The 27,163-nt window shown below is 59.1% G+C and overlaps 1 protein-coding gene across 1 annotated transcript in view; it reads right to left on the bottom strand.

Annotated features, from left to right (window-relative positions):
• TTYH2 (tweety family member 2) overlaps nt 1-26,847 on the bottom strand; it is a 36,468-nt gene extending 9,621 nt beyond the window's left edge. Inside the window, exons 1-8 of the mRNA XM_077854100.1 lie at nt 26,668-26,847; nt 19,279-19,451; nt 14,433-14,544; nt 8,981-9,201; nt 4,944-5,039; nt 4,324-4,396; nt 473-542; nt 159-214 (exon numbers count right to left, since the gene is read on the bottom strand). Of these exons, the coding sequence (XP_077710226.1) occupies nt 159-214; nt 473-542; nt 4,324-4,396; nt 4,944-5,039; nt 8,981-9,201; nt 14,433-14,544; nt 19,279-19,451; nt 26,668-26,796 (930 nt within the window). The 5' untranslated portion in view covers nt 26,797-26,847. The remainder of the gene's footprint in view (nt 1-158; nt 215-472; nt 543-4,323; nt 4,397-4,943; nt 5,040-8,980; nt 9,202-14,432; nt 14,545-19,278; nt 19,452-26,667) is intronic.
• Between the last annotated feature and the right edge of the window lie 316 nt (nt 26,848-27,163).

Below are 27,163 nucleotides of genomic sequence, written 5' to 3'. Positions count from 1 at the left end.
AGCAGCACAGTCTTCAAAGTGTGGTCCTCAGACTAGCAGAGTCAGCCTCATAAGGAAGGAAAAAGCACCCAGCCACCCCCCAGCTCACTGGTCGGTGCTGGGACCTGGGGTGCAGAGGAGGCTGTGGGCAGGGTGATGACCAGGCTGGGTGGGCGTACCTGCTGGAAGGGGCTGCTTCCGCTCTGACTGCAGTATAGGTAGTAGCGGGTCACCTCTGCAAGGCAAAGCTATCGGTGTCGGGCGGGAGCGCTCAAGCGACCGGGCCCTCACCCTCCTCAGTGGCCAAGCCAGTCCCCAAACTCCCCAAGGAGGCGCTTCTAACAAATGGCCCAGAGATCCCCCCCTCCCGGACCTAAGGTGTGGGGGTTGGGGGACGGAGGGGGGACCACAGGGCTGAAAGGTGTGGCCGGCCGCGGACCTGGTCTAAGTACCCGGAACGGCTCTGACAGCAGAGGCTCCGAGGGTTCATTACCTGTGAGGATCTGGCCCTCTGTGACGTTCAGGATGAAGGTGTCGGGAGCCGAGCAGAAGTCACTGGTGCCCTGAGCCAAGGAGAGACGGGGAGCGGTGGAAGAAAGTTCTGACACCAGCCCCCGGCGGGGAGCTGGCGCCCTCAGGCCCCACGGCTTGGACCCCCGCTCCGTCCTCCTTGGGCTCGAGTCCTGGCTCTGCCCCTTCCTAGCTCGGCCTCACTTATAACATGGAGAGAAAAACGCTACCCTCCCTGTGAATTCATCTAAGTAAAACACCCAGGAAGGCGAGTGTCGGAGAGCTCGCACTCTGCAGTGTTAGCTCTTACTCTGTGTCTGAACGATGCTTCTGGGACAGACCTCAGGGACACGTGCACATTGTACAACGCGTGTGGGGGAGTTACTGCACCACGGGCCTCGTTCATCTCGGTTGTGTTTTCGGTCTTGTTGTTATCAAGCTCCACATGCTTTCAGGGTGTCGATTTATGAAGCATCCCCCCTTCTTGCCCCAGACTCTCTTCCTAAAGAGTTATGTTGGCATTGAATCCATCTCTGGGCCTTTAGGTATGGGTTCTGCTCAGGATAAGATGGGGGATTGGGAAGACTGGGGGCTGGGGGTTAGGGGACGTAGGCTCCAGGCTCTGGCAGTGATGAGCTGGAGGGCCCGGGCCCCACAGCATGGCCTGGAGAGGTGACTGCTAAGGGCCATGAGGGAGCTGGAGTCTGCCCTGGGATTGGTGGCAGCAGGAATGCCATCCCCTGAGCCAGGCCTGGGGGTGCAGTGGGACACCAGGTAAAGGAGCCCCTCCCCATCTTTCAGAGCAGCCAGGGGAAGCTCTGGTCCTCCAACCTGTTCCTAGAACACGTGCCCTGCTCTAGCACATGCTCCCCAAGCAGAGGACCCCCCCCCCCCCCACAGCCCTCCACTGCGGGTGCCTCCTTCAGAAGCTGCTGTCTCAGGCTTCCAGGCTCGAGCTTCACGCACTCATCCACTGAGTGGATAAATACACATTTAGCACCTACTAGGTGCCACGTGCTGATCCAGGCATGAGATACAGGGCAAGCTGTATCAGGGTACTTATGGTCTGGAAAGGGTGTGTGTGTAGGGGGTGGGTTGGGGAATAAAGTGCCGCTTTAGATCCAGAGCTCTCACAGAGCCACGTCTGCACAAGCACGCACACACATACACCTGCGCTCACACCCAACCATGTGCTCAGGACCCGGGGAGAATTGCTCCACATGCAAATCACTCACCTACATCCATGAGATTGACTTATCACTACAGATCAGAGCCACTGTACCAGCAGGCCCGGGGATGCACCCCTACCCCTGTGGCTGGAGTGGCAAAGAGCGGGGAGTCAGACCTGAGTGGGGGAAGAGAGGCTGCCAGCCTGGCCTGGGTCACGGCCCCCAAAGTTTGGGGTCCAAAGAGCAACAAGAGGCCCCTGTCAGAGAGGCTCCCCTGGGGATGTGGCCTCCCACCCCACTCAGGCAGGTCTGCCTTCCAGACCCTTCAGTGAGGATACAACTTTGCTGTCAGTGTAGAGACAGGCCCCTGTGTGCACTACTCACAGTGGGGACCAGGGAAGAGGCAGGGGCACTGAGCACAGGCAGAGAAGCCCAGTGTCCAGCCCAGCTGAGCCGGCTCCGGAGAGCAGAGGTGACCGTCTGCAGGGGTCCCCTGCGCCCCTCACATAACGACCTAGATGTGTGGCAAGCAAACCAACGAGGTTCCTGCTTATTGAACATCTCCCATACGCCTCCCGGGGGTTAACTGACCCACCTCATCCATCAACAATCCTTGAAGGCAAGAGCTACCCTTCTCCCCATCTCCTCATTTCACACTTGAGGAAACTGAGGTCTGGGGAGCATCAGGATTTTCCTGGGGGCCCCCACTGGGGCGGCGGGCGGCCGGGGGGCAGGGTATGTGGAACAGGCAGGAGGTTCCAGAGGCCATCCTCCTACCTGCCTAGCGGGACTCAGTGAAGTGGGTCTGGCCTCCCCCTCAGTGGCTGGATTTGTGGGGAACGCTCTGCTCAGGTGCCCCGTGTGCCTGGATGACCCCTCCCCCCTGCCCCCAGCCCCCGTGGCCCCCTTCCTTCTTCCCTGGTGCTTTCTCCCCTCTCAGCCTTCAGCCCCTCCCCACATCGGGGTGGTTAAGGGGGTGGGCAGCACAGCACGACTTGGGGGGCCAAAGCCCAGAGCTCAGCTCCCCAAGCTCCCACCGGGAGCAGATGCTCAGGGGCACAGCTCCTTCCTGGAGGGGACAGGGAAGGAATGGGGAGGGAGGGGCTCAGCGGCTGTGCTCCTCTGTGCTCAGGCCCCACAGCTCTGGAGAGAGCAGGCCTCCCAGGGCAGGGCCAGCAGGACCACACAAAAGCTCCCACAGCAGCCTGTGCCGGCGGCCTCCCGCCCCGCTCATCCTCACCCCGCTCCCCATTAGGATGCAGCACGGTCCGCGGCCCTCTCAAAGGCGCATTCAGCTCCCTCACAACACTCTCACACAGGCCTGACTCAACAATTAGGGAAATGGCCTTCGTCGCCAGGCCAGCGCTGGCAGCCCTGGGGCGCCCAGCTGGGAGATGAAATCGCCCCTGGTCTCCCTGAACACTGGAGCCAGGGGAGAGGGAGAAGGCCCCGCTGGGCGGGAGCTGTCTCCCAACGGGCAGCTCAAGGCAGCAAGCTGGAAGCCTCCACCTCTTCCAGAAGGCAGAGCTGCCCGAGGCGCAGGAGAGCCCCCCCAGAAAGCTTGCCTTGTGCAAGCTTCCCTGTGTTCACACTTGTCCCCAGAGGGAGGCTGTCGGCCAGGCAGCTGTGCGTGTTGCTCTAGCCAGCAGCTGCTCCCTGGACTATGGACCCGCGCAGCTCCTGACCACGACAGGATGCTCTGGCGTGACCTGGGGCCTCCCCTCCTGCCCTTCCCTGCATCTGGAGGGGCTCCAGCCCTTGGGATGTAGGCTCATGCCTGTCTAGTTCTCCCTGAGGCAGGGGTTCCCTGAAACCCCCTGGTAAATCCTGGCCATCCCCTCACTCACACACACGCAGCATGCACCTCCGTGGTATCCATTCTCACATGTCACAGTGATCTGCGTACACGTCTTTCTCCTGCAGGCTCAGACTATGTCAAGGTGTCCTGCTGGGCACCTGGATCCTTGGGCACCTGGCACCACAGAACACCACAGGGCCAGAGAGTCAGCTGAATGAATGACGCGTGGACAGTTTAACCTGAGTGTCTGGTGCAGGGAAGACCAAACATACCCACATAGGAAGCTTCCCCCGGCTTGGGTGTTTTTTTTTTTTTTTTTTAAAAACACCCTCAGGCACCACATCCAGAAATACACACCATTGTGTCTCAGGCCGTGTGTGTGAGCCCAAGGCGACGGGACGGAAGGCAAGCTAAATGCCACATTCCAACATTCCCAGTGCCCAGGGAAGCTGGCCAAAGAGCGTGCTTCTGAAGCTTCTCTGGTTAGACCCTGCCCCTCCCCATCAGACCCGGTTCGTTCTTCACACCCAGAGAGGTCACCTGGCCATCCGAGCTTGGCCTTACAAGCAGCGGCTGGGAATGGGCCAATGGGGCGGGAAAGGAGTCAGGGATCAGACGTCTTAGCTTGGCTTTGCCCCCAATACCTCATGATCTTGGGTAAGCCTCTTCCTTTCTCTGGGCCTCTGTCCCCATAGGAAGGGCAAGGGGGCTGGTGGGGGTGATCCAAGCCCCATCAGTTCTGAGATTCTAGGTTAGGGCAGAGACCGGAAGCTGGCCCTGCCCTGGGGGCTCTGGACGGGACACAACAACTTGCCACCAGAGAGACGGTCCTGGTCAGACCATCCCCCTACCCCCACCCCCACTCACCACTGCTGCAGCACTGTCAGCGGCCAGAGACGTCCAGCTGAGGAACAGGCCCAGCACCCCACAGCACAGCATCCTACGAGAGAGGCATAGCCAGTGGGATCCAGGCACAGGCTGGCAGGCGGGAACGCCAGATGGCTGTCACCCCACCAACCTCCAGTGCCCTTCCTCCGAGACACCATCCTGTCCTCCCCTGGCCCCTGAGACTCTTGCAGTGGCCCCTAATAGCAGCCTGCTGGGCAAGAGGCATAGAGCCCAGTGCCTGGAGCATAGGTTCCTAGGCCGAAGAGAAACAGCCCGGAGGGCACAAGCTATGGGGAAGTGTTGATTAGCGATCCTGAAGGCTCTAATGCTTGGGCCACATTCCTTCAGCTGCTCAGTGGTCAGGCCTCGGGGACGGTGGGGACACATGGAGGCAAGCCCAGTCCTTGCTTGGTGACCAGATGGTAAGTCAATGGCTGCCGTCTCCCTCGGCTGGGGGCCAAGGAGGCGTCAGATGGTGGCTTCAGGCTGCTGCCCCCACCACCCTCCAAGCCTGGCCAGGCCCCCGTCTCTCTATGATGGGGACACCATCACCCCATATGCTTGCCCGCCTCCCCGGCCCCGCAGGCAGGGGTACTCACGAGGCCAAGAGACACCTGGAGCGCCTGGCCAGTCCCAGGCAGGCAATAAGGCAGATGACCAGGTCCAGGATGAAGAGCAGGAGGTAGGAAAGCCATCTGGGTGGATGGGGAGTGACAGTCAGGGGGAGGTGTCACCCCACCTGGTGCCCAGCGGGGAAGCCTGCACAGAAGCCCCCAGGCCCGCTTAACCCTTCGTTAGGACAAACTGCTCCGAGCCAGCAGCCGAGCAGAGGAGATGAGGCTGCGCCCCCCATCTGCCTGGACAAAGGGGTCACACCGAGGATCTAAACCAGTACTGTCAGCTAGCACTCTGCAGTGACGGGCATGTCCTAGATCGCTGCACTGCCCACTGCCTCTGTCCCGGCCCACAGGTGGATCTGGAGAATGGAGATATGGTTTGTGCAACAGAGACTTAATTTCTAATCTTAGCTGCTTTTGAGTAATTTAAATCCCAGTGCCGCATGTGGTAGTGGCTGCGCGCGCCAGGCAGGGCAGGTCTATGTGGTCTCTCTGCAGCCTCCCAGCAGGCACTTCTTTGGAGCCTGGTTCCTGTTGCCTCGAGAACTCTCACCGGCGTCAGATCAGGCCTGACATTTATGTCCGCAGATCTCAGAAAGGCCCTAAGATGCCTGCTTCTGTGACGAAGGCTCAGCCTGGCCTCCCCGAGGCCTCCCGTCTTTCCCTCCAGCTGCCTGGACTCACCACTTAGGGCCTGTACATTCCTTTCACCAACATTTGTGTCAGGCATGGGGCTTAGCGCCATCCGGGGTGCCTGGATGCGGGGGTGGCGGGGGAGATCCTTCCCTGACCACCAGGGAGCTCAGGCCAGGGCATCCCGGGGTACCCTTCACGCCTCGGGCCTCCCACCCCCAGGGCTGCGTGGACAGGGAAAGGCAGTCACACACCCGCTGGCAGACCCCGACGAGCTGCCTCCCTCCCTTGGGACTCAGTTTCCAAACCTCTACTGCTGGGTAGAAGGCTACTTGCTCACTAAGTCCAAAGGGTTGATAAGGCACGCCATCGAGGGATCTCCAAGTCCCTGCTTTCCTGTCCTCGAAAGCGCGGGCTGGGGAATCCAGAGTGCCTAAGTCCAAAGGCGTTGAACCGAGCCCAAGCAAAGCCCTGGAAAGCCCTGGAGCTCCTTTCTCTTCTGCAGAGGATCCCCAGGGGTTCCTCAGAACTGAGCACCAGCCTCATCTAACAGCCCCACACTGTGGGGTTGGGGGGGGGCAAACCGAAGGGACCCCCAAAGAGGGAAGTCTTTGGACCCTTATTATTTCTCTGGATGCAACTGCCAAATAAACGAATGGAGCCCTCCTCTCCAGTAATGGTTTGCTGCTCCATTAACAGCAGGGGGAGGGAGAGGAGTCTGGAGTGTGGGTGGGAGCAGGGTGGAGCTGGAAGTCCGAGGCTCCCAGAGGGAGGGGAGCACGCTGAGGCCACCTGGCAGCCAAGCCAGGCTCTTCCGGCCTTTATGAGTGGAGGCTGAGTGCCAAGAAAGGGTGCTAATCAAGACCCCTGACTCCTTGCCCAGAGAGGGGCAGGCCTGCTGCATGCAGGGGCTCCCAGGACTGGAGCAGGGGGTGTGGGGGGATGTGCAGGGTCCTCCCGCCATCACCGAGCCAGTTTTCCTAGAATCAGAGTCAGGGCAGGAAGGGACCTCAGGATCCCATTTTGCAGCCACCAGGCACCTCTCAAATCCCTGGTTTCACATTTCAAACCTAGAGGTTTCTCATTACCCCTCTCCCTGCTGCGCCCACGGGCAGGAAATCAGGTTAGGAGTGCCTCTAACTCACTCTTCGAGATCGTGTTTCAATGCGTTTTCTCTGCATCCACACCTCGTGTTGTAAGGAGTTCCTGGAAACAGCTCTGCGAGGCGGATGTGTTTTCCCAGAGGAGCCCAGCAGTGATCCGAGATGTGTTTCTAACCAAGAACTTGGCTCCGGCAGGAGCTGCGCGAGGCCCTTACTCCCAAAGCTCTCCTGGATCTGGCCTCCGAGGACGCCTCGGTCACACCCGTTATGAGCCTCTCGGAGAGGCTTGGCTTTTTATTGCCTCTGATACTTAGTCTTTGTAATCAAAGTGGTAAAAAATATTAGCTTAGCTGGAGGGCTCTGCTCTAGAACCATCTGGAAAGCAAAGATGGGGAGTCTGTTCAGGGGAGCCCAGAAGGCTGGCTAGCTCGAGGAATAAGGCTTCTGTTCCAGGACAGCCCGGGGAGAGGAGCCGGCAAACAGCAGATGGAGGAGGGGACACGACACCATCTGTTTTCAGGAGCCACCGGTGCTGGTGTCCTCAGACCAGGCCTTGTCTGCCTCTGCCTGAATGGGGGAGCTGCGGACGGGGGCTCAGAGGGGACCCCCTCGGTGACCCATGCTGAAACAGCTGAGATGCACGGCCACCACCCTTCCTCTCATTTTTAATGAAATCATCTTAAAAATAAGTCCCTTTTTAAAATAAAAAATAAAAAAAATAAAAAAAAAAAAAGTCCCTTTTGACATGCAAACTCTGACCGATTTCATCTTTGTCAGCGTCCGACGTCCGACGCACTCAGATGTACACGGCCTCGCTGCAGGCCCACTCGCAGAGAAAGGCAGGGTCAAAGCGGGCACCCACTCTCCACCTGCCCCGCACCCCTCCCCCACAAGTGAGGTTCCCAATGCTCTGAAACGAATGGCCTTCATGTCACAGGGCTAATCAGATGCCACTGTTTCAGGTCACGGGTCACGGCCAGTCCCGAGTCAGGAGTGTCAGGAGTTTCCGTTGCTTGGGAGAAAGGCAGTTTTGAATGTGAGAAAGGAAAACAAAAAAATCCCCACAAAACCTAGTGAGAAGCTGGATGTGACACCCTGGGGATGCAGGGGCTGCAGAGATGAGTGGGGAGCGGGGAGCGCCAGCCAGAGCTGGGGGCTGACTTCATGGGCTTCCCTTGCTAAAGGTCTGGCTTTATCCTGGGGGGAGGGTTGGGGAGGAGGAGCCCTGGACATGGTTTGGGGCGTGTGTGTGTGTGTGTGTGTGTGTGTCCAACCAGAAGCGTTTCCTCTGTGACCTTATTAGTCAGCCTGGGGTGGGGTTTTCTCATAAAAGAGAAATGAATCCAGAAAACCAGAGTAAATCGTGCAACGGGGCGGGTGAAGCCTCTGACATTTGCTAATGGCTTGATAGGAAACTAAGACATTTAGGGGGTCGGGGGTAGATCCAAAGAGCTGATACTTGTTCTGCAGGACTCATTTATCCATCCCTCTCCAGAGCCTCCCACCCTGCAAGGCACTGGGCCCTGGAGGCGCACAGATGTGCACTTCACCAGTGTAGAGCCCCCTTTGGCCAGGAGTCACCCAAAGCCAAGACTGCCTCGTCCTTCCTTGGCTCACCCCAGATCTCCACTAGGATCCTGCACACGGAGGGCGGCAGCGGGTCTCCAGTCAGCGGACCCGTGTCCAGCGCCTTCACCCAGGATGGTGTCTGGGGAGGCAGGGGAGACGTACACGGACTCCAAAGGTTACGGAGGTCCGAGTTTGTGTATCTGAGTATGGCAATGGTAGGGACCCTCAGCCTCCCATCCCTTAGGTTCTACAGAAGTGAAGCTGGGGCACCTCTGGGTTTGCTAAGAAGCTGCCACCGGGGAAGCTCTATGCAGGCGGAGAGGCCAGCGTCCCCCTGGCCCCCTGCACCCCTGTGGTCTGTAGGCACAGGGAAATCCTGCCCCACAAACCCCCCTGGCAGGCGAGGAACCTATAGACCACTGGCATCTCACCCAGCACCAGCCACAGAGGATGCTCGTCTCGGAGGAGTCCCTGGAGGCCAGCTTCAGCCCCTAGGGCCCGATCTTGGCACGTTACCGCTCCTTTACCCCTTTCTGGGTCTCTGGGGCCTGCCTGCAGGAGGCTGTCCACTACTCGGCACGCACACTCCTCTGACCTCAGTAACGGCTCACGAAGGCCTTCTGGCAGTAGCACCAACTTGCCTGGGCCCCCAGATGCAGGCTGGGACGAGGGAGGCCGCTGGAGCCCCCGGTGCCCCTCCCGCTGGCCTCTCACCTGTAGTACTCCACGTAGCCAGTCTGGTCGGCCAGCTCGGTCAGCTCCGTGGTGACCTCCCTCCACACGGGCAGCCCTGAGAGCTGGACCATGATGTTGCCGGCCATCTGCTGCACGAACTTCAGCGTCTGGATATAATCACCCCGTGCTGCAAAGATCTCACTGAGCCGAGCCAGGTGCTGCTCCAGGTCCACCTCCATCTTTTGGGTGGTTCCGGACACCTGGGGGAGGGCCAGGGTTGTGAATCTGGCCTCCTGGGGGCCGAAGCCAAGGGGGTACACATCCTGATCCTAACTCTGGAGTAGGAGGAGGCCTGCAAGCAGCAGGAGGACCGAGGCCCTGATGTCCCTGCATCCGGGGCAGGCCCGATCTGGTCTTAACCGAGACCCCGGCTCATCTGGGGATGAGGAAACAAGCAGGGGAACCCATTTTGCTTCCTTGACAATTCCCTTAAAACGTAACACCTTGGATTCTAAGTTCTTTTTCAGATTGCAGGATAGGACGTTTAACGGAAAAGCTCCTCTGTCGCTACCTGACCTTTTGTTCCCACTATGGGATTTCTAAATGCCTCCCAAGAGAAAGGGTTTGTTGTGGACCTAGCAACAGTTCCCGGCGTCCGGAGCCTGCGTGAAAGCAGAACAATAGGACTTTGAAATGACACGCAGGGACCGATCCTGCCTCTGAAGAGCCTGGACATGTGGCAGGAGGAGAGGGGGGCCTGTTCTGTGGGCTCACGCAGCCCCCCACCCCTGCCCGGCCGTCCTGCCAGGTGGAGGGACAGGCTCCCTCCCATGGCTGGGGCTGCGAGGGCCTTCCTGGAAGGAAGTGACTTCCTTCCAATGGCACAGAGGGAAGGACGATGGCAGTCCTGTCCTTGGCTTTCCAACAAGGAGCCCAGGTACGCGGCCTGGTACCAGGAAGGTGCTGCCAAACAGCCCAGACGAAGGGTCCCCGCCAGACCCAGGGACGTGGCCTGGGAACCCCAAGCTCGGCCCTCCAAGCCTGCGCTGAGTCCGCAGCTCAGAGGTTCCGTAGGCCAAACCCACAAACACGCGTGGCTGGAAGGCTGTGCGTGCGCCAGTCCCCGTCTGTGGGCTTGGGTCGCTCCCCCGGGTCTGGAAGGAAGATGCGATGCCACTGGGAACGGGCGGGAGCGTCCCAGCGGCAGCCCAGCAACGAGCCGATGAGACACGGCTCCTGGTGACCCACGGCTGGCGCGGTAGGGAGCTTGGGGGCCACTTTGTGGCCTTCCACATCTGCGCTCCTCTGTGACGCCCCGCCCCGCTCCAGAAGACAGAATGGCCCTCTTTGTTCTGTTCTGTTTTGTTTTTTCAATGTCAGCAGCTTTGTTCCATTTTCCGGCTTGTCCCTGGTTCTTCCAAGCTGGTGAAGGACTAACAGATATCAGAGAGCAGGGATGCTCCGGGTTGGGGAGCTTATGGCTTCACGCAGAAGGAAAAGACACACTAGCAGATGCCCTATCGCCCCAATAAGCTCTCCTTTCAGCTCAGTAAGGTCAATGCGCTTTATAGCCATTGATCCAAAAGGCGCTAGTACCACATGCTGAGATCAGAATATTTTTATGTTCCTATTATTACAGATAACGGACTTCAGAGCAAAGGGCTGCCACAAGTGGTCTGGGAACTTTTTCTGCAAGACGACTTTTCCTCCTTCCATAGCTCTACAGTTTTAACTTCTTAAATCTTTCCTTGAAAGATTCTAAGAAAAAAAAAAATTAAAAAAAAAAAAGAAAAAAAAAGATTTTAAGATCGAAAGATTCTTAAATCTCTCCTTGAAAAAAACGGAAGCCAATAAACATCTGCCAGGCCCTCTTTTCCCCTCTTGTCGTCCTCCCAGAGGAAACAAACAAATTAAAACCACAACATTGGGATCCCTGGGTGGCTCAGCGATTGGGTGTCTGCCTTCGGCCCAGGGTGTGATCCCGGGGTCCCGGGATTGAGTCCCACGTGGGGCTCCCTGCATGGAGCCTGCTTCTCCCTCTGCCTGTGTCTCTGCCTCTCTCTCTCGGTCTCTCATGAATAAATTAATAAAATCTTAAAAAAAATAAAATAAAATCACAACATTGACCTACATATAGCTCCCTGGTCCCCACTCCACCCCGGGTCCTTAGAGGGTTACACAGAGCTCCCAAGAGACAGGGCTGCCCTGGAGTTGGGGCAGAGTTCTCCTCCCTGGGGAAGAGCTCTGTGAGCAAGCAGGTGTCAAATCTCTTGTCCCCATAGGATGGAAGAGTGGTTCTCCAGGTGTGGTCCCTGGACCAGCAGCAGCAGGGGTGACCAGATATAAATTCTCAGCCCTGTCCCAGACCTACAGAATCAGAAACTCTGGGGAGGGCCCAGTGATCTGCAATCTGCATTTATCAAGCACTCCAGGGGATTCAGATGCACGCTTCAGTGTGAAAACCCCCAGGGCAGGGGCACCTGGATGGCTCAGTGGGATAAGCCTGACTCTTGTTTTTGTCTCTGGGCACGATCTCAGGGTTGTGAGATCTTTGCTGGGCAAGGAACCTGCTAGAGATTCCCTCTCTTCCCCTTCTGCTCCATCCCCCAACCCCTCTCTGTCAAAAAAAGGAAACCCTCCAGCAGAGGAGGAAGTTTCTCCACTTACTGAGGTTTTCTAGAAGGGCAGCTGTACCAGGGGAACGAGGGGTGGAGCCTGTGCAGGTTTGGGGGAGGGCCCTAGAGAGAAGGGCTAAACCGGAACACACTAGCTTCCAACCCTGCGCCAGGAATGTAACCTCTCCTGTCCCAGATTCCTCACCCAAGGGCTGCCCACAGGCTTACTGCTGGCTCTAACACGACAGTCCCTAGGAGCCACCCTGGCCACTGGAACATGTGGCTCAAATCTGAGTCAGCCAAGCTCACGGGGCCCTTATGTTAAGCTAAGACCCCGAGGGGTGAGAGGAACGCCTGGTTCCCTGAGTGAGTCACTGGAGCCCAGGCTCCCCCTTTACTGCAGTAGGGGAGGTGGATGGGGGGCACTGGGCCACAGAAAGGTCCCAGCTGGCACTCCCAAATGACCCTTTATGAGCTCCCCAAATCAAAGTGTGCAGGTGATCCAGTACCCTGTTAGGCCTGCCTGAGCCTTGGGTAGCACCCACCCCCCACCCACCCCGCACTGGGGCCCTCAGGGTGCAAGAGCACAGGGTGGAGCTTCTGGTCCAGGAAGGAGAACCCTGGTCCACCTCGCTCTGACCTGTGCTCCAAGTCCTGCCTTCCCCAGCCCCCACCAACCCAAGCCTCCTGTCTCCTTCAGGGTAATTAGAGGAACATACATAATTACGGTAATTATAATAATGGCACGCATTGTCACAGCCACTCCCACTCGGGGGGCTTTGTAGATTACCAGGCACTTTCATTGATATTATGTCCTCGAGCATCCTTTCCCCCCGTGTTTGTTTGGTCTTCACCCCTCGAATCTGGGGAGCCCTCCAAAATCTGCTCCCTCCCTTGCAGCTCTCAGGACCGGGAGTGTTGTGTGCCCACCTCGAGGCCCAAACCAGTCTCCCAGTGAGGCCCCAGAGCCCTGCCTTTCCACTGGGAGCAAATGCCTGGCCACCCAGAGGAGGCAGGCTGTGATCATCGTCAGGATGGAGGCAGCTCCTAGCTGGCTGGACCATCACAAAACCCTGGGACTCTGGTCATCGACTTTCAGGAATGGCGCAGAGAAGACGAGGGGCTGATGTCCAGGGAAACACAGAACCTTTCCCCTTGGGAACATGGGAGAGTTTGGAGACGTGCGGCTTGCTGTGCAAGTCCACATCTGGCCTGGAGCACTCAGCCCTCAGGGCAGATGGGCCAGTCTGGGGGCTTGTTCCAGCTGCCCCCCTGTACATTCTCATCTTACGGGATAAGGACACAAAGAACCCAAACTCTCCCATCAGGATGGCACTGGGATTCTCTCCTCGGTCCCTGGGGGAGACAAGGGCCATTCCTTATGGTGGTCACAAGTCAACCAGTGCAGGTCATGGCTCTGGGGCTTCCCCAGGCAGACTCTCCTTTTGGGGCTGGGTTCCTCCTCTAGGGGGTCTGGTGCCGGTGGGTGGAGGGAGAGCGGGCGGCAGGGCCTAGAGGCAGTAACCACCAGAGCCCCTTCTCCACCAGGGCGGAGGGGCCGGGAGGGTGAGGCCCCCATGCCTCCAGGGCTGCCCAGGCCTGTTTGGCCTCGAGGCCACCTTCAATGCCCCATCCCAGCCACCCCATCCTCACCCTATAGAGTGGCCTCTGCCCAGTGTCTGGATGACACAGTCTCCCAGCGATGGGTACCAGCGGACACAAGGGGTGACGGACAAGTGCTACAGGACAGGTGTGTCCCGATTTGGCATGGGACCCTCCACTCCCCAGAAGGGCTCTCTCTGAGGCCAGACGCACTTCAGCGGCCTTCCTGGGTGCGAGGACCAGCAGGGCTGTCTCTTTAAGAAGCGCCCCCACCTACCCCCAGGGCTGCTGAGGGATTAAGGCCTTAGAGGAGCTTAGGGAGAAGGAGGGGCAAAGAGGTCGAATCCTCTTCTAGCAAGTACCAGGGCAATGTCCAAATGCTCTGGCTGGGGCTGGACTTTGTGCTTGAGGCTGCCCGATGACACAAACTGGCTATTTGCTGAGGTCACCCCCCCCCGCCCCGTTGGGGTCCAGAGGGGATGGGGAACAGCATGGATATCCAGGGACTGGCTTCCCTGAAAATTGCCCTTCGCCTTTTCCATTGGGGCTTTTCTAGGGGCACGGGGTCAATCTGGAAACAGCCCAAAACACCTGCCATTTATGGTGCAAGTGACAAGCATCCGGGGGGCCAAGAGGCCAAGGTCAGTGTTGGAGAAAACCCTGGTAACCCTGCTTGGTGTCTCACTCAGGCCAGAGGCCCAGCAGCGTGGCTCCTGCCCTCAAAGGGCAGCACTTCCTCTGGCCAGACCACACAATCCTCCGTCCTGAGACCCCAGTTGGAACCGGAGTCTGGAGGACACCTCACCTCGCCACCCCTCGGGGTGCCTTAGTTGGCTCTGAAGAGCTTCATGCCTTGACATCTTCTGGACCCCATGATACTCCCTATACAGCATTTGAAGTGAACACCATGGGGTGGATTTTCACGTTCAGGCTCCCCTTGGACAAATGGGGAAGTGCTCAGCCCTCCTGAGGTCAACAGGGCTGGATTCCACGGCCGCCACCTAACCCCCCTGCCACCCTCCATGTCCCTGCTGGACCCAGCCAGCCTTTGTCCTTTGGTCCTCACCCGTGTCCTCACCACCCCTCCCTGCCTGAAGGGCAGAAATGGCCTGTTTACTCCCAGCAGGACCAACTGCAGCCCCAAGGGGAGGCCACCCCGCCCTCCCCGCCAGAGCCAAGCCTGCTGGGATGTGACTGGGGCCCTTGTTCTGAGCACACTGACCTCACGGGCTGCACCCGGCCCGGCCCGGCCCGCTGCCGCCCATGAGCCTTACCAGCGCGTCTATCCCGGAGAAGGTGTGGTTCGCGTTGTCCAAGGAGTAGATGAGCTGGTACACGCCGTCGTTGGTTTCGCTATTTCCATAGAAACCGACACCCACCGCAGCACTGCAGGCAAGACCCCAGACAAAGTTAGAGGCGACTCCCAGAGAAAGTTGTTAAATGAAAAAACAAAAAACAAAAAAAAAAACCTGTATTTTTTAGAGCAATTTTATTTTATCATAAGTAGCCATGATCAGCGTGGAGCCCAACGTGGGACTTGAACTCATGACTCTGAGATCCAGACCTGAGCTGAGATCAACAGTCAGGTGCTTAACTGACTGAGCCCCCGGCCCCAGGCGCTCCTAGAGTAGTTTTAGGTTCACAGCAAAGTTAAGCAGAGGTACAGAGATTTCCCATATACCCCTGCTGCCCTAACAGCCACCCCACTCCCGCCACTCCCCACCACACCGGTACATTCCGCACACTGATCCACCTACACCGACAAGTCAGTATCACCCAGAGTCCACGGTCCACCCTGGGGATCACTCTTGGGCTCGTGCATTCTGTGGGTTTGAGCAAATGTAAGGCACGTCTCCACCACTAGAGTAGCCTACAGAGTAGTTTCCAGGCCCTAAAAATCTGTGCTCCACCCCCCCTCCCCCACAACCCCTGATCTTTTCACTGCCTCCAACATTTCGCCTTTCCCAGAACGTCATATGGTTGGAATCCTATAGTTTGGCGCCCTTTCAGACTGGAGTCGCTCACTGAGTGATCTGCATGTAAGGTCTTTTCGTAGCTAAATACCTCATTTCTCTCTAGCACTGAAGAATATTCCATTTTTCTGGACGGACCACAGTTTATTTACCCATTTGCCTGCTGAAGGGCAGCTTGGTTGCCTCCGAGTTTGGGTGATCATGAACGAAGCTGCCATAAATACCCATGGAAGTCGGTTATGGACTACGGAGCTCTTTCCTGGGCTGTATGGGAGGGAAGGGAGTTCTGGAAGGTGACCCCGGTGGAGGGGGTAGAGGTGAAGGTCCCTGGCCAGGTTCCTGGCCTGGCTGGCTAGCTCTACAGAACATTTCCTTTAGGCGGGGAATACTACTACCGTCTTCCAGTCCAGCAGCTCCAAAGGGGAGGGGGCTGCTGGCCTGGCCTTTGGGATTCTGCGGCAGTAGGTCTGGGAACTCTACCTCTACCAGCTCCCAGATGACTGTCATCGGGAGGCTCGAGGACCACCAAAGTCTCTCCTGAAACTTCCAGGAGCTGGGGGACCCCACTTCCATCCTCTACCCTTTCCTTCGGCTTCCCCACAGCAGCCATGAGGCGGCCTGCTGTACTGAAAACTTCCAGCTGGGAGAAAGTTCCTTCTTACACTGAGCCGAGGCCCACCTCCTGGCTCCTGACTGTCCTTGGGGGCAGCCCGAAAGAAGCCTCCAATTCTGCGGGATGCCCTTCCGACATGAGAACGCGCTCCCCGTCCCCCTTCCCTCCTGCCATCCAGGTCAGACGCATGTCCTCCAGACCCTGGTCCACGTCACCACTGTCCACCACGTTCAAGCCCCTCTCCGACCGGTCACTGTCACTCTTACACGTGGCCCCCCCGTGAGGCACCCACAGCCCGGTGTCCATCCAGCTCTGTGCACTGGGGGCCAACCCTGGCACCCCGTCTCTGCACCGCTGACCCTGTGGCTCTACAACCCCCGTGGGGTTCCTCGCGGGAACTACCACTGAGCCCAGCCTCTCCTGCTTCCTGTAGCGCTGCGCTGGTTTCTGTTTTGTTTAAGCAAAAGCAGAACTTTCAGTCTATCCCTGTGAAACTGCATCTAGTTGGTTTTCGTCCAACATTCCAGCCTGGACAAATCATCTCAAATCTCGCCTACGTCATCTGCCTTGTTTCATCTGATGCGCACCACCGGGGTGATGGTGGGCGGGGGGGGCGGGGAGCAGGCATCTGGAGGTTCACTAAGCAGCCTCCTGAGTCTTCACCCAGAACACTAACTTTAGGGAGGGCGGGGGTGGGCGACGAATGCACACGTGCACACACTCGCACGTCTTCTTTTCTTGTTCAAGAGGGAGGATCTGGGATGGAACCCCCGGGGGGGGGACGTTTTAGAGAAACCTCCCCCCCGGGGGGTGCTCAGCCCTGAGCTCAGTGTTTCTTGAGAAGTGGTGCGTGGACCACAGGACGGAGTCGCCCGGAGCGCCTGTTATCATGCACGCACATGCGCTGGCTACCGTTTGGCATCCTGCTGTGTATTCTGTGCCTCCAACCAGAATGTTCAACTGGCTTTGAATCCACTTAGCTGCACCACTGTCCAGTCCCTGCTTCTCCGCAGCACTCATGGGGACCACACGTCCAGCTGAGATGCTCCTGCATGAGATGTACTGTAGCTCTATGAGCTTCTATTTAGTGACTTTATTATTTTATTATCATTATTATTTTTTTATTATGCTCTGAAAAAATACCTCGTTTGCTCCTTGCTGTTTATAACCTCCACTGGTGATCTGTGAGCACACTGTCATGATCTAGTGTTTTCTGAGGATTCAGCATCCAGCCAAAGCCTTTCCATCCCTTGCCCTGTTTTTGAGACCGGAGATATTCTAATTTTCTGCCTTCCCATAGTCTAGATTTATCGGCGCTGGCCCAGGAGGGCACCAAGACCAGAAATTTCCTGGACCAGAAATTGCTCTGGCTGTTTAATGAGGGACTCCCAGCCCTCTCTGGGAGTCACTGGTCCTACTGGGGCCACACAGACCATTCTGGTGGAGGGAAAAGACAGGATAAATGTGGTGGTGGCTCTGCCCATCTTTCCCCGTATAAAATCCTGAGCTTTCCTCCTATCCCTCTGGCCATTTTGGGAACCTGCGGTTGGTACTTCCTCTTATGGGTCAAATCTCCCCTCTTCTTACTAACAGAGCTCAACTCGATCTCTCCCTCCTGATCATCCCAATGTCACCTCAGATCCCTCTACTTTTACCTCTTCTACTCCCCTTCCCCGACCCTCCCCCTCAACTCCTTCCGATCTGAGCACAACTCCAGAGAAGGTGACTGGCAACCCTTCCACTTACTGCTGGTCCCCCAAAACCCTTGTAGCACCCCCACCCTAGCCCCCCTCACCTGCTCTCTCTTCTTTCAGTTCCTTAAATGTTCTGGGCTCCCTCCTGCCACAGGGCTTTTGCACACACTCCTCTTTCTTCTGCCTGAAGTATCTCCTCCCAGCTTGCCCCCTACCCTTGCCTGGTCCCCCTGTGGATCTTGGTGTCCATCACCCAGGAATGCCCGACTCAAACAGGCCATCCAGCTACGCTTGTTCCTTTCCTCTGAACTTATTCCCTAGTTTACTCAAATTAAACAAATGTGTGATTCTCTGCCTCTCTGACCAAGAGCTGCAGAAGGCAGATTTAGGGCCTGTGCTGCTTACCGCTGGCTCTCGCTTGCCTGGTACAAAGAGCATGTAGAATTTTGAAGAATGAATCATGCCACATGCATTCCTTCTGTTCTGTTTTCCTTAAACGGCCGGTAATTATTACTTATTAGAACGGACCTTCCAAAGTCATTCTTACTCTCCTAAAGTTTTCTTCGGTCATTTGCCGTGTTTTTGAAAAAAAATCTGAGTTCACACAGAGAGGGCTCACTGTGTAGTGAGCACAACTGGTGTCTCAGCTGTCTCCTGCCCCCCCTGCTCACCCCCACAGCAGGAGGCTTTTATTCCAGTTACTTGGTGGGAGCTCCTCTCTGCTGGGAGTCAAGACTCGTCTTTGAACTCCTGACTTAGAAGTCTTTCCTTGTTGTTTATGATTTCGGACCGGCTGCATGCCCCCACCCCCACCCCCACCCCAGAACCCAGGCCTAGTGCTCAGCACTTTGGCATTGCTGCTGCGCTGCTTCCGGTTGCTTCCTACCCTGGCTTCAGGGACCCTTATGCTGCAGGCAGGACAGGATGTGAGCATGCTCTGACGGAGAAGAAACCGCAGATGAAGTGAGGCCAGCAGCCCAGGCGCCCTCACTCCCAGGCCACTGCGTCCCGCCTGCCGCTCGTCCTGCTGCCCAGTCAGAGAGCTAAGTCCCGCTGTGGGTTCTTGGATGCAATGGGGCGCTTAGCAATGAGGGTCTCTACCCCAAAAGAGTGACCACCTCCAGGAGCATCTCAGGGTGGATCTCAGGGTGGATCCAAGGCTTTTGGAAAAATCTGTCGCCATGAAAACAAAAAAATACAACCAACTCCCCCAAACGGGGCCAGCATATTTTGTGGGTACTGCCTGGGCAATGTGGGATCTTGCATGGGGTTAGAAACCCTCAGGGGCCACCCAAAGCAAAGAAGGCCCAGCTCATGGCACTAAGAGATACTGATCTCTTGAGAAGATGGAATTGATGTAGACTGCAGTTGAATGTTTTCTGACCTTGCAGCTGGGAAGGTCCCAGGATGCAAACAGCAGACACCCCCTCTGTGCAGGAATGCCATCTGGTAAACTGCTCAAGGTGTTCTTTGTGGGGCCGCCAGGCTGAACACGACTGCTCAGGGCAGAGGTACACTAGGGAGACCCCATCACCACCCCCATGCATCGGATGCCTGTTGCTTGGCAAGAACAGGGACCGATTTCACCCTACGGAAGGCCCTGCCATCAAGGTACCTGGGGGCTTGGTCAGGAGAATGTGGCCGGGGAGCAGATGAGCCACTTGGGGTTGGGGGTGTGGTGGGGGCTGGCAGCAGAGAGAGAGGAAAGGGCATCAGGGTCAAAGACTAACCACCAGCAAGACCCGGAGGGTCAGGCCCACACAAGCTGACTTTTCCATCTGAGGGCACAAGGCCCGCCTCGACCCCTTGCACGCGGAGCCCCGGGCAGAGGGACACTCACCAGCAGATGAGCCCGGCCACCACCGCCGTCCAGGTGACACAGCACGGGTTGCGCCGCTTGGTCTGCACGGCCTCGTCCTGTCTGCAGCAGCACACGCAGACCACGTAGGCCGCGAGGAAAATGAGGTTCAGGCCCAGGCAGATGGCGGCCACCAGCCCCAGCAGCAGCAGTGACTGAAGAGAAGAGGCTCGGTGTCAGCACTTGGTCCCATGGCGGGGTTCGAGAAGCGCCCCGTCCGGGGGCCCTGAGCTCCCACCGGGGCTGTGGCTGTCCCCCCTCCTCCCCTGGTTGAGGCTCCTGGCCGGACACAGTGCCTGGCGCTCAGGCCCGGCGGGCAGAGGGACGGGAGGACAGGTGGATGCCGCGTGGACGGCGGAGGCCGGGGAGCAGGAGCAGCTCGAGGCTGGGCCCTGGTGGGTGGCTTACACCCCTGCATGAAGCCACAGACCAGGCCCCGCCCCATGGGCCTATCCGAGCCGTTCAAGAGACAAGGCAGGAACCACCCGCTGGCGGTGAGGGCTGTGGGTGCTGAGCTGCGTGGCTGGGGGCAGACAAGGGGAGGGCCGTCCCCAAGGGTCCGAGGGCCGTGGGCTCCTGGAGGACTCCGGTTTGGGCAGGATGTTTTGGAAGCTGAGAGGAACCTAGGACAGGGCCAGGAAGGGAGGCCTGGCGCACCTGCTTCCTCCAAGCCTCATTTTAGATGCTGGGGTCCCTCCCGGGGAGCGAGAAGCCAGCTCTGTGCTGGAGAGGGTGGGGGGGAGTCAGAACATGCACTGTGGGGTCCCATTCACTGCAGCCACAAAGGGAGAGCCATCCCTTCCCCGCTTCCCCCCAACCCTGGTGCCGGTGGTAGCAGCAAAGCCCCCAATTCTTTTTTTCAGCCCCCAGTTCTGAAGGGGGCAGGAGGTGCTGTCTCGGGCCAGCCGAGCATCTTGGGGTCCTACAAAGCGAGCTGCTGTCAGGACGTCCGGAGGCAACCCCCAACCCCCTTGCCCTCCAGTCTCTCCATTCAGCCAGATGGACGCCAGATGGCACGAGGATCGGTGGCCACCAGCCAGGCCGGGACCTGGCTGGCAGCCTCACCCTGCTCCCCACGTGCTCCCGGGCAGTCCCCGGGCCCGAGCCCCCCAGCACTCTAGTGCGGGCTGTTGGGCTGGGAGCCTGTTGCAGGGAACCCAAGCGCTGCTGGTGGCAACGGGCAGAGTCGGGCAGGTGCCGGGACCTCCCGGTCTCAGGGGGAGACCAGACCTGGGTCGGACGGTGCACACACAGGAGGCAACCCTGCCAAACAGAGGTGGGGCCTGCAGTCCTCAGGCCAGGGCCATTTTGGGGGGACGGGCAGACCCTCAGTGGTGAGGCACCTGCTGGGCCTGCCCTGTCTTGAGGTCTGCGAGGCCCCGGGTTGGCCTTCGGACCTGATTCATTCTGCTCCTCTGACCATCTGGACCTGTGGCTTCTGAGCCTCATGGACAAATGGCCAAAGTGGTGGGGACAGCCCAGAAGAGGGCCAGAGGGATAGCTCATTTGGGAGATGGTGGAGGTATCGTAGCAAGAGCTTCACCTCCACCTGGGATAAATGTCACGGGTACCGCAGGACCTTGCCTCCTTCCCTCAGCCGCATGGATGGCCTCGTGGACCCAAACACATCACTCCTGCTGAAGTGTCCCCAAAGTCCTCATGGTGTGGCCAGGCTGGGCTCCCGGCCTGGACCATTCGGCCTGTCCTGTGACTGAGGCAGGAGGCCCCCCTCCCCATCCGGTGAGACAGTGAAAAGGAGCTGCCACCTGGGCGCCCCCCAGCCCATGCCCCCTCACTGGAGAGTGCCAGGCCAAGGCGAAGGCGGCCAAAGAGGACGGGCGTTAGGGGCCGGCTACTCAGAGTGAAGTTCATCCGGCACATAGGGACATCTCTTGGAGCGCTGAATCTCGTTAGAAATTCAGGGTCTCAGGGCACCTGGAGGCTTAGTTGGTCAAGTATCTGCCTTCAGTTCAAGTTATGATCTCAGAGTCCTAGGATCAAGCCCCACGTAGGGCTCCCTGCTCAGCGGGGACCCTGTTTTTCCTTCTTCCTCTGCTGCACCCCCTGCTTGTGCTCTCTGGCTCTATCTCTGTGTCAAATGAGTAAACGCAAAAAAAATTTTTTTAAATACTTTATTTATTTATTAATGAGAGACACAGAGAGAGAGGCAGAGACACAGGCAGAGGGAGAAGCAGGCTCACTGCAGGGAGCCCAATGCGGGACTCGATCCCAGGACCCCGGGATCATGACTTGAGCCGAAGGCAGATGCTCAACCACTTGAGATGCTCAAGCCACCCAGGTGTCCAGTAAAAAATCTTTAAAAAGAAAGAAAAAAAGAAGTGCAGAGTCTCAAGCCTCGTTCTGGACCCTAGTGAATCAGAAGTGCATCTAGAGATGATCCCAGGAGACCAGAGTCCCACTCGAGTCTGGGGAGCACTGATGAGTGTCAACAGACTTTCTCAAGCCTTTTCCAGAAGCTTAACATTTCTTGACACAGACCTGCTCAGCAGAGCCCGGCTCTACAGGGCCTCCTCTACCTGAGGAGAGGACAGCAATGCCACACTTTGTCCTGGCCACCCCCGTGCAGGCCCCTGAGGCCCCTCTGCTAAAACCCGGGGTTCCCCTGACCAATCTGCAAACCACCGGGCAACGTGCCTCCCCCACGAGCCACGAGCCGGCAAGGCCACGCCTGGTCATCCACCCTACAGAGAGGAGGCTCGTGTTCCCCACACGACACACACGCGAGTGTCCACGGCAGCTTCCTACAGTGGTCCCAGCCCCAGAGCAGGAACGAACAAGCGTCCACCAGCCGGAGAACAGACACACAGGACGCGCTGTGGCCCGAAGCCCTGAGCTGGAATACCACGGAGCCGCGGGAAGAAAGCCACAGCCACCACGGGCGGCGGATGGTCTCAGGCCCGGAGGGTGGGGGACGCAAGCCAGGCCAAGCGGCAGACACAAAGCACCAAGTCAGAGAAGGGCACCTACAGTGAGTGACGGGTGGGCACAGGAGCCACCCCTGGTGGGGATGGCCCTGGAGGGGGCTGTGAGGGGCCCCTAGGGGGTGGGGACGGTCTCTCTCATGCACCAATTCAGGTGCACACTTCAGGCTGTGCACTTTCCTGTAAGCGGTTCCTGATGAAACAAAACAAAAAAAGCAACAGACCCAGACAGACCTTTTGTGTACATTAGAGCGTGGGCAGCATCCAGACCTCCTCCCAGCTGGTCTGGACAGTCCCAGTCCCAGTCTTTCCCCAAACAGGAAAAGCCACGACTCTACCACGTGTCCCACCCGGCAAGGAAGCACCTCCAAGGAGCAGTCTAGATGTGGCTTGGTGACGTTTTAGTCTCCCCAAAGCACAGCCAGCTGGTGTCCTTGGTCTGTGCGGTAGCTCTCCTGCTTTCTGTTCTCAGAGCCCGCTCGGGCCCCTGCACCCCGCCCCTGCTGCAGCCCAGTCCCAGGGGCAGGGCCTTCCCAGCCAGCCAGCCAGCCGGCCGGCCTCAAGTAGGTGCACATCCCACATTCCCATTTGGGAAACCCAAATGCAGGGCCCTTTGGTTCGCAGTTTGCCTCCAGGACTCCCCCATGGGGTGCTGGGTGACAGGGGTGGGGGAGCAGGGCACAGAAGGAAGGGAGGAGGGAGGAGCTGGAGGGAGGAGGGAGTGGTAGCAGCAGAAGTGTCCCCCCCCCCTCCCTGCCACCTGGGTGTCACCTGCCAACATCTAATAGGCAATTATTTTCCTGCCCCTAATTAACACTGCAAGCCCCTGTGGGTGTGGCAGGTGGGGGTGGGGGAGAGCAAACCTCCCTTCCAGAGGGAGCTGGGTGCTCTGCTCACCTGTCCCCTGCTGACTGAGCCTGGCAGGCAGGTGCCCACCCCAGGTGTGCCTCCACCGGGCCAGTTGGGTGCCCCCTCCCTGCCCTGCCCAACACTCAGCCCACAGCTCCACCGCGGGGCTCGGCCTCCAGCCTCTGACCTCACTGAAGTGACTTCAATTCGTTCTGGTTTGCCACTTTGTGATGAGAAACCCAGAGCAAGAAACCAGGCCCAGGCTGGGGCAGCACTCTGGGAACGCTGACCCCGAGGGACTTCTGCACTCGGGGGAGGAGGTGGTAGCCTGAGACCCCCACCCCCCATCCCAAGAGGTCAGGAGACAGCTAGAGAGGGGGTCAGCCTAGGGGTGAAGCCACAGGGAGGGGAGCTGGAGCCCTTGGAGGGAGGGGTTAAGCCCCCCCCCAATGGCCCTCCAGCAGGGGAGAGGGGTGCAGCGTGATTGTCCGATGACCATGACTCAGTGTTCAGGCGGGATGAATGGGGCTTCCTCATCCAACTTGGGCTCCTGGGCTGGGTTCCCAGCCTGGCCTTTCCTCCTGAGACCTGCCCCCAAGGCAGGGGGTGGGGGGACCCCAGTGGTGCTGGGGCTAGCCCCAGCCTGTCGGCTCCCCTGGCCTGAGGACACACACTTGGGACTCTCTGCGGGAGCCTAGGAACGGAACCACCCAAAGTTAACGCATGAAAATACATGTCTAAATGTAAAAAGTTAAAAAAAGTCTCTATCTCCTCATGCATGTCCCCAAAGAATGGCTGGTCCACGAAGCAGGGAAAGACATGGGACAGGAAGCACACGTGTGGCTCTTGCACTTTGAAAGAGGCAACCGTTAACATCTGCACAGCCTTCTGGAGCTTACTAAGACATTTCAAGTACATTAGTTCATCAGCGCCTGGCCTTCCTGTAATGGGGGCAGGGGTGGGGGGCTGTGGGGAAGCCGGAGGAGGGAACTCCAGTGGCTTGTTCTGGGAAAGACACAGAGCTGAGCTCAGTGGTTTTCTCCAGGAAGAGCCCCTGCTTCCCCAGGAACGTTCTGGGAGCTGAATTTGCTCAGATTATTCCAGGTCACCAGGCGAGCTGCTAGTCTGTCATTTCCACTCTTCTAAGACCACCTCCCCTCCCCTGCTTTTTTTCCAGATCCCTGCACAGCTCTTCCCTTCGGAGCTTTCCTCCAGGCCTGCACCTGCCTCTTTCCATCCCCACACGGTCTTTAGTTACGCACGCACGCACCGCACCACAAGCCGGTACCGTTCACTTGGACACTTGGGGCATGATCAGAGTTCATTCTCTGATCGCTGTCGGGAGAAGAAAGTCTCTTCCTTCTGTATCACCCCGAGGAGTACTGTCCTTGGACACATGACTGAACCCCAAAGCCAGCCCGTCTCATGGTTTGTATCCCTGGGTCCTACTACGTGCTACGGGACCCGCTGGGTACTTAGCACGCTGCATGGAGCATCTCATCGAACACTTGCAGATGAGGGGAGTGAGGATCAGAGAGGTGTGGACGCCTGCCACGACACACAGTAAATGGTAAAACCAATCGGGAGTTCAACCCAGACAGCTGGATGGCCCAGCCCCAGCCCTACCTACTCAGCTGCTGGAGCCTGGAGCCGAGGCCCTGGCAGCGCTGGGCATCACGTGACCCTGAGTCTGGCACAGCATTTGGCCTTCATCAAGTTTGCTAAGTACTCAGATGACTGACAGGAGAAGGTGCCCATCCATGGCGTTAACTGACCTGCCACGTGGGAGGAAGGGAGTTTTCGGGAGAGACCCACGGTCAGACAAATGGGCGATTTACCCAAACAGGAGCCACGTCAAGCCAGACTCCGCATCCGGGCCCACTGCAACCACATCCCACTCAGGGCCCTCAGGAGGAGGGCCGGGAGGGGCCTCCCAGGGTCGGGCTGCCAGGAGCAGTGGCCCACGGGAAGGGGATGCCCTCTGGAGTCATCTGATGCCCAGCACAGTGTGCCAGGGTCTACACGGAGAGGAACAGGGCCGGGACTGTGAGCGGGTCCCTCTGGCTCAGCTGCCACCTCTCCAGGGGATGAGTGGGGGTGGGGAGGTTCAGGCCCCGCCAGCCACAGCTGCAGGCTGGACAGGTGCTGTCTCTGGGGCCATCGAGGCAGGGGAGTGCCCGGCCACCACCCCTCGCACATCTAGAGGTGTTCTTGACTCAGCCAGTTTGGATTTCCTCCCTAGGAGAGGAGAAAATTATGGTTGGAGACCCCAGGTACAGGATCTAGGGCGCAGGGTTAGAAACACAAACACACACACACACACACACACACACAGAGCAACAGCACAGCTGTCTCAGAAATCATATCCGCCTCTTTTCATGCATTCATTGGGAGCGGAAGATTCCCTGGAGCTATCCCCAGGCGGCGGCATTCTCAGGGAACGCTGACTTCCTCAGGCAGAGCTCGGGAGAGGGAGGGCAGACACGGATTAGGAGGGGGCCTGGCCCGCCCAACCGCCCCGAGACAGCAGGAAGGGGTCCTCATTCTCCCCTCTTTCTGGAAGGGCAGGCACCTTGTGCCTGCGGCCTGAGGGCCACCGGGACACAGGAGCTATTATTAGACTCCCTGTCCCCGGTGCACTGCAAGCCCCGGGCCGGGTCAGGGGAGAGGCAAACAGCTGACACCCGGCTCAGCCTGCAGAGACTCAGCAGAGGCCCCCGCTCCCGGACCTGCGGGGTGGGGCAGGTAGAGGCCACCGGGGGTCAAAGTCCCAACACCCCAGCGTTGCTCTCATTGCTCTCAACACGTGGGCTCCCTCCCGGTTTTTTCAGCTTGAATCTTTGACCCAACAGTGCACTGACTCAGCTGGGCCACAGGGGCCCGAGCAGGCTTGGCCAGACCCGAGCATCTTTAGCTCTGCCCCGGCTGCGAGGTCCGGGGAGCCCCTCCCCACCCAGGGGAGGACAGACGGCAGAGGGAAGGGCCCGCAGGGCGAGGAAAGGGCAGAAGCGCAGGGCTGGGGGGAGTGGCTGGCCCAGAAGCGGGGACCCCAGGGTCCAGGGCCGTGCAGCTTCCTCCCCGGGGGGGAGGCCCCCAGCCCCGCCGTCCAGGAGGGGCCCAGGCAGAGGTGCGGGCGGCGGCTCCCGCCCTGCAGGCAGGGGCTGGGCAGGAGGGGGCTGCGGAGTCGAACTCGGAGAACAGCTTCTGCTCCAACTTCTCCCCGGCCACGCACCCCCGGAAAGAGCGCGCCCGTCTGGGGACCCGAGGCGCCCCTGGCATCCCCACAGCTCGCGCCGGGGACCCCCCCCCCGGCTCCAGGCACGAGGGGGCACGAAGGTCCCCTCCCCCGGCGCTCGGCCCCCGCGCCCTTCCTCCCGGTTCCCCATCGCTGGCAGAGCGCCCATCTTTCCAGCTTCCCCGGCCCACGAGGTTCCGGAGGCCCGAGGCCAAGCGTCCCGGGGGAGAAAGGGACAGGGGTGACGAGGCTGCGGGGGAGCGTAGGGGGCGGGCCGGCAGGGGCTCGGGTGGCGCGGCGACGTGGGGGCCCGCCGTGGCCGGGGTCCGCGCGGCGCGGACTCACCTCCCGGTAACTCTCATCGCGGGGGTTGAATGTGCTGTCCACCGGCTGCAGGCGCAGGCCCAGGTGCGGGACGCTGTGCAGCCACGACACCCACCAGGGCGCGACGTACTCCACGCGCGCGGCCGGCATGGCTGTGCCCGAGTGCGCCCGCCTGCTGCGGCCGCCGCGGCTGCCCGGCCCGGGACGCGCGCCCCGGCCCCGCCCGCCCATGCCCCGCCCACCTCGGGGCCCGCCCCCAGGCCAGCCCCGCCCATCCAGGACCCGCCCCGCCCGCCTCAGGCCCCGCCCATTCAGGCCCCGCCCCCTGCCCCTCCCGGGCCCGACCCGCGCCCCGGGCGCGCCCCCGGGCTGCAAGCAGGGGCGGGGACCGTCCTCGCGAACCCGCAGAATCCAGAATCCTGTTTTGGATTCCCTCCTTGCCCCGCGGTCGAATTGAGGTGGGAAGAAAAGGGAGAACTGCCCCCAACGCTCCTGTTTCTCCCCGGCCGCCTCGAGG

This window comes from Canis aureus, chromosome 16 (assembly GCF_053574225.1).
Source record: "Canis aureus isolate CA01 chromosome 16, VMU_Caureus_v.1.0, whole genome shotgun sequence".
Taxonomy (NCBI): domain Eukaryota; kingdom Metazoa; phylum Chordata; class Mammalia; order Carnivora; family Canidae; genus Canis; species Canis aureus.
The sequence above is the reverse complement of the archived record's forward strand: the minus strand, read 5'-3'. Positions and strand labels throughout refer to the sequence as shown.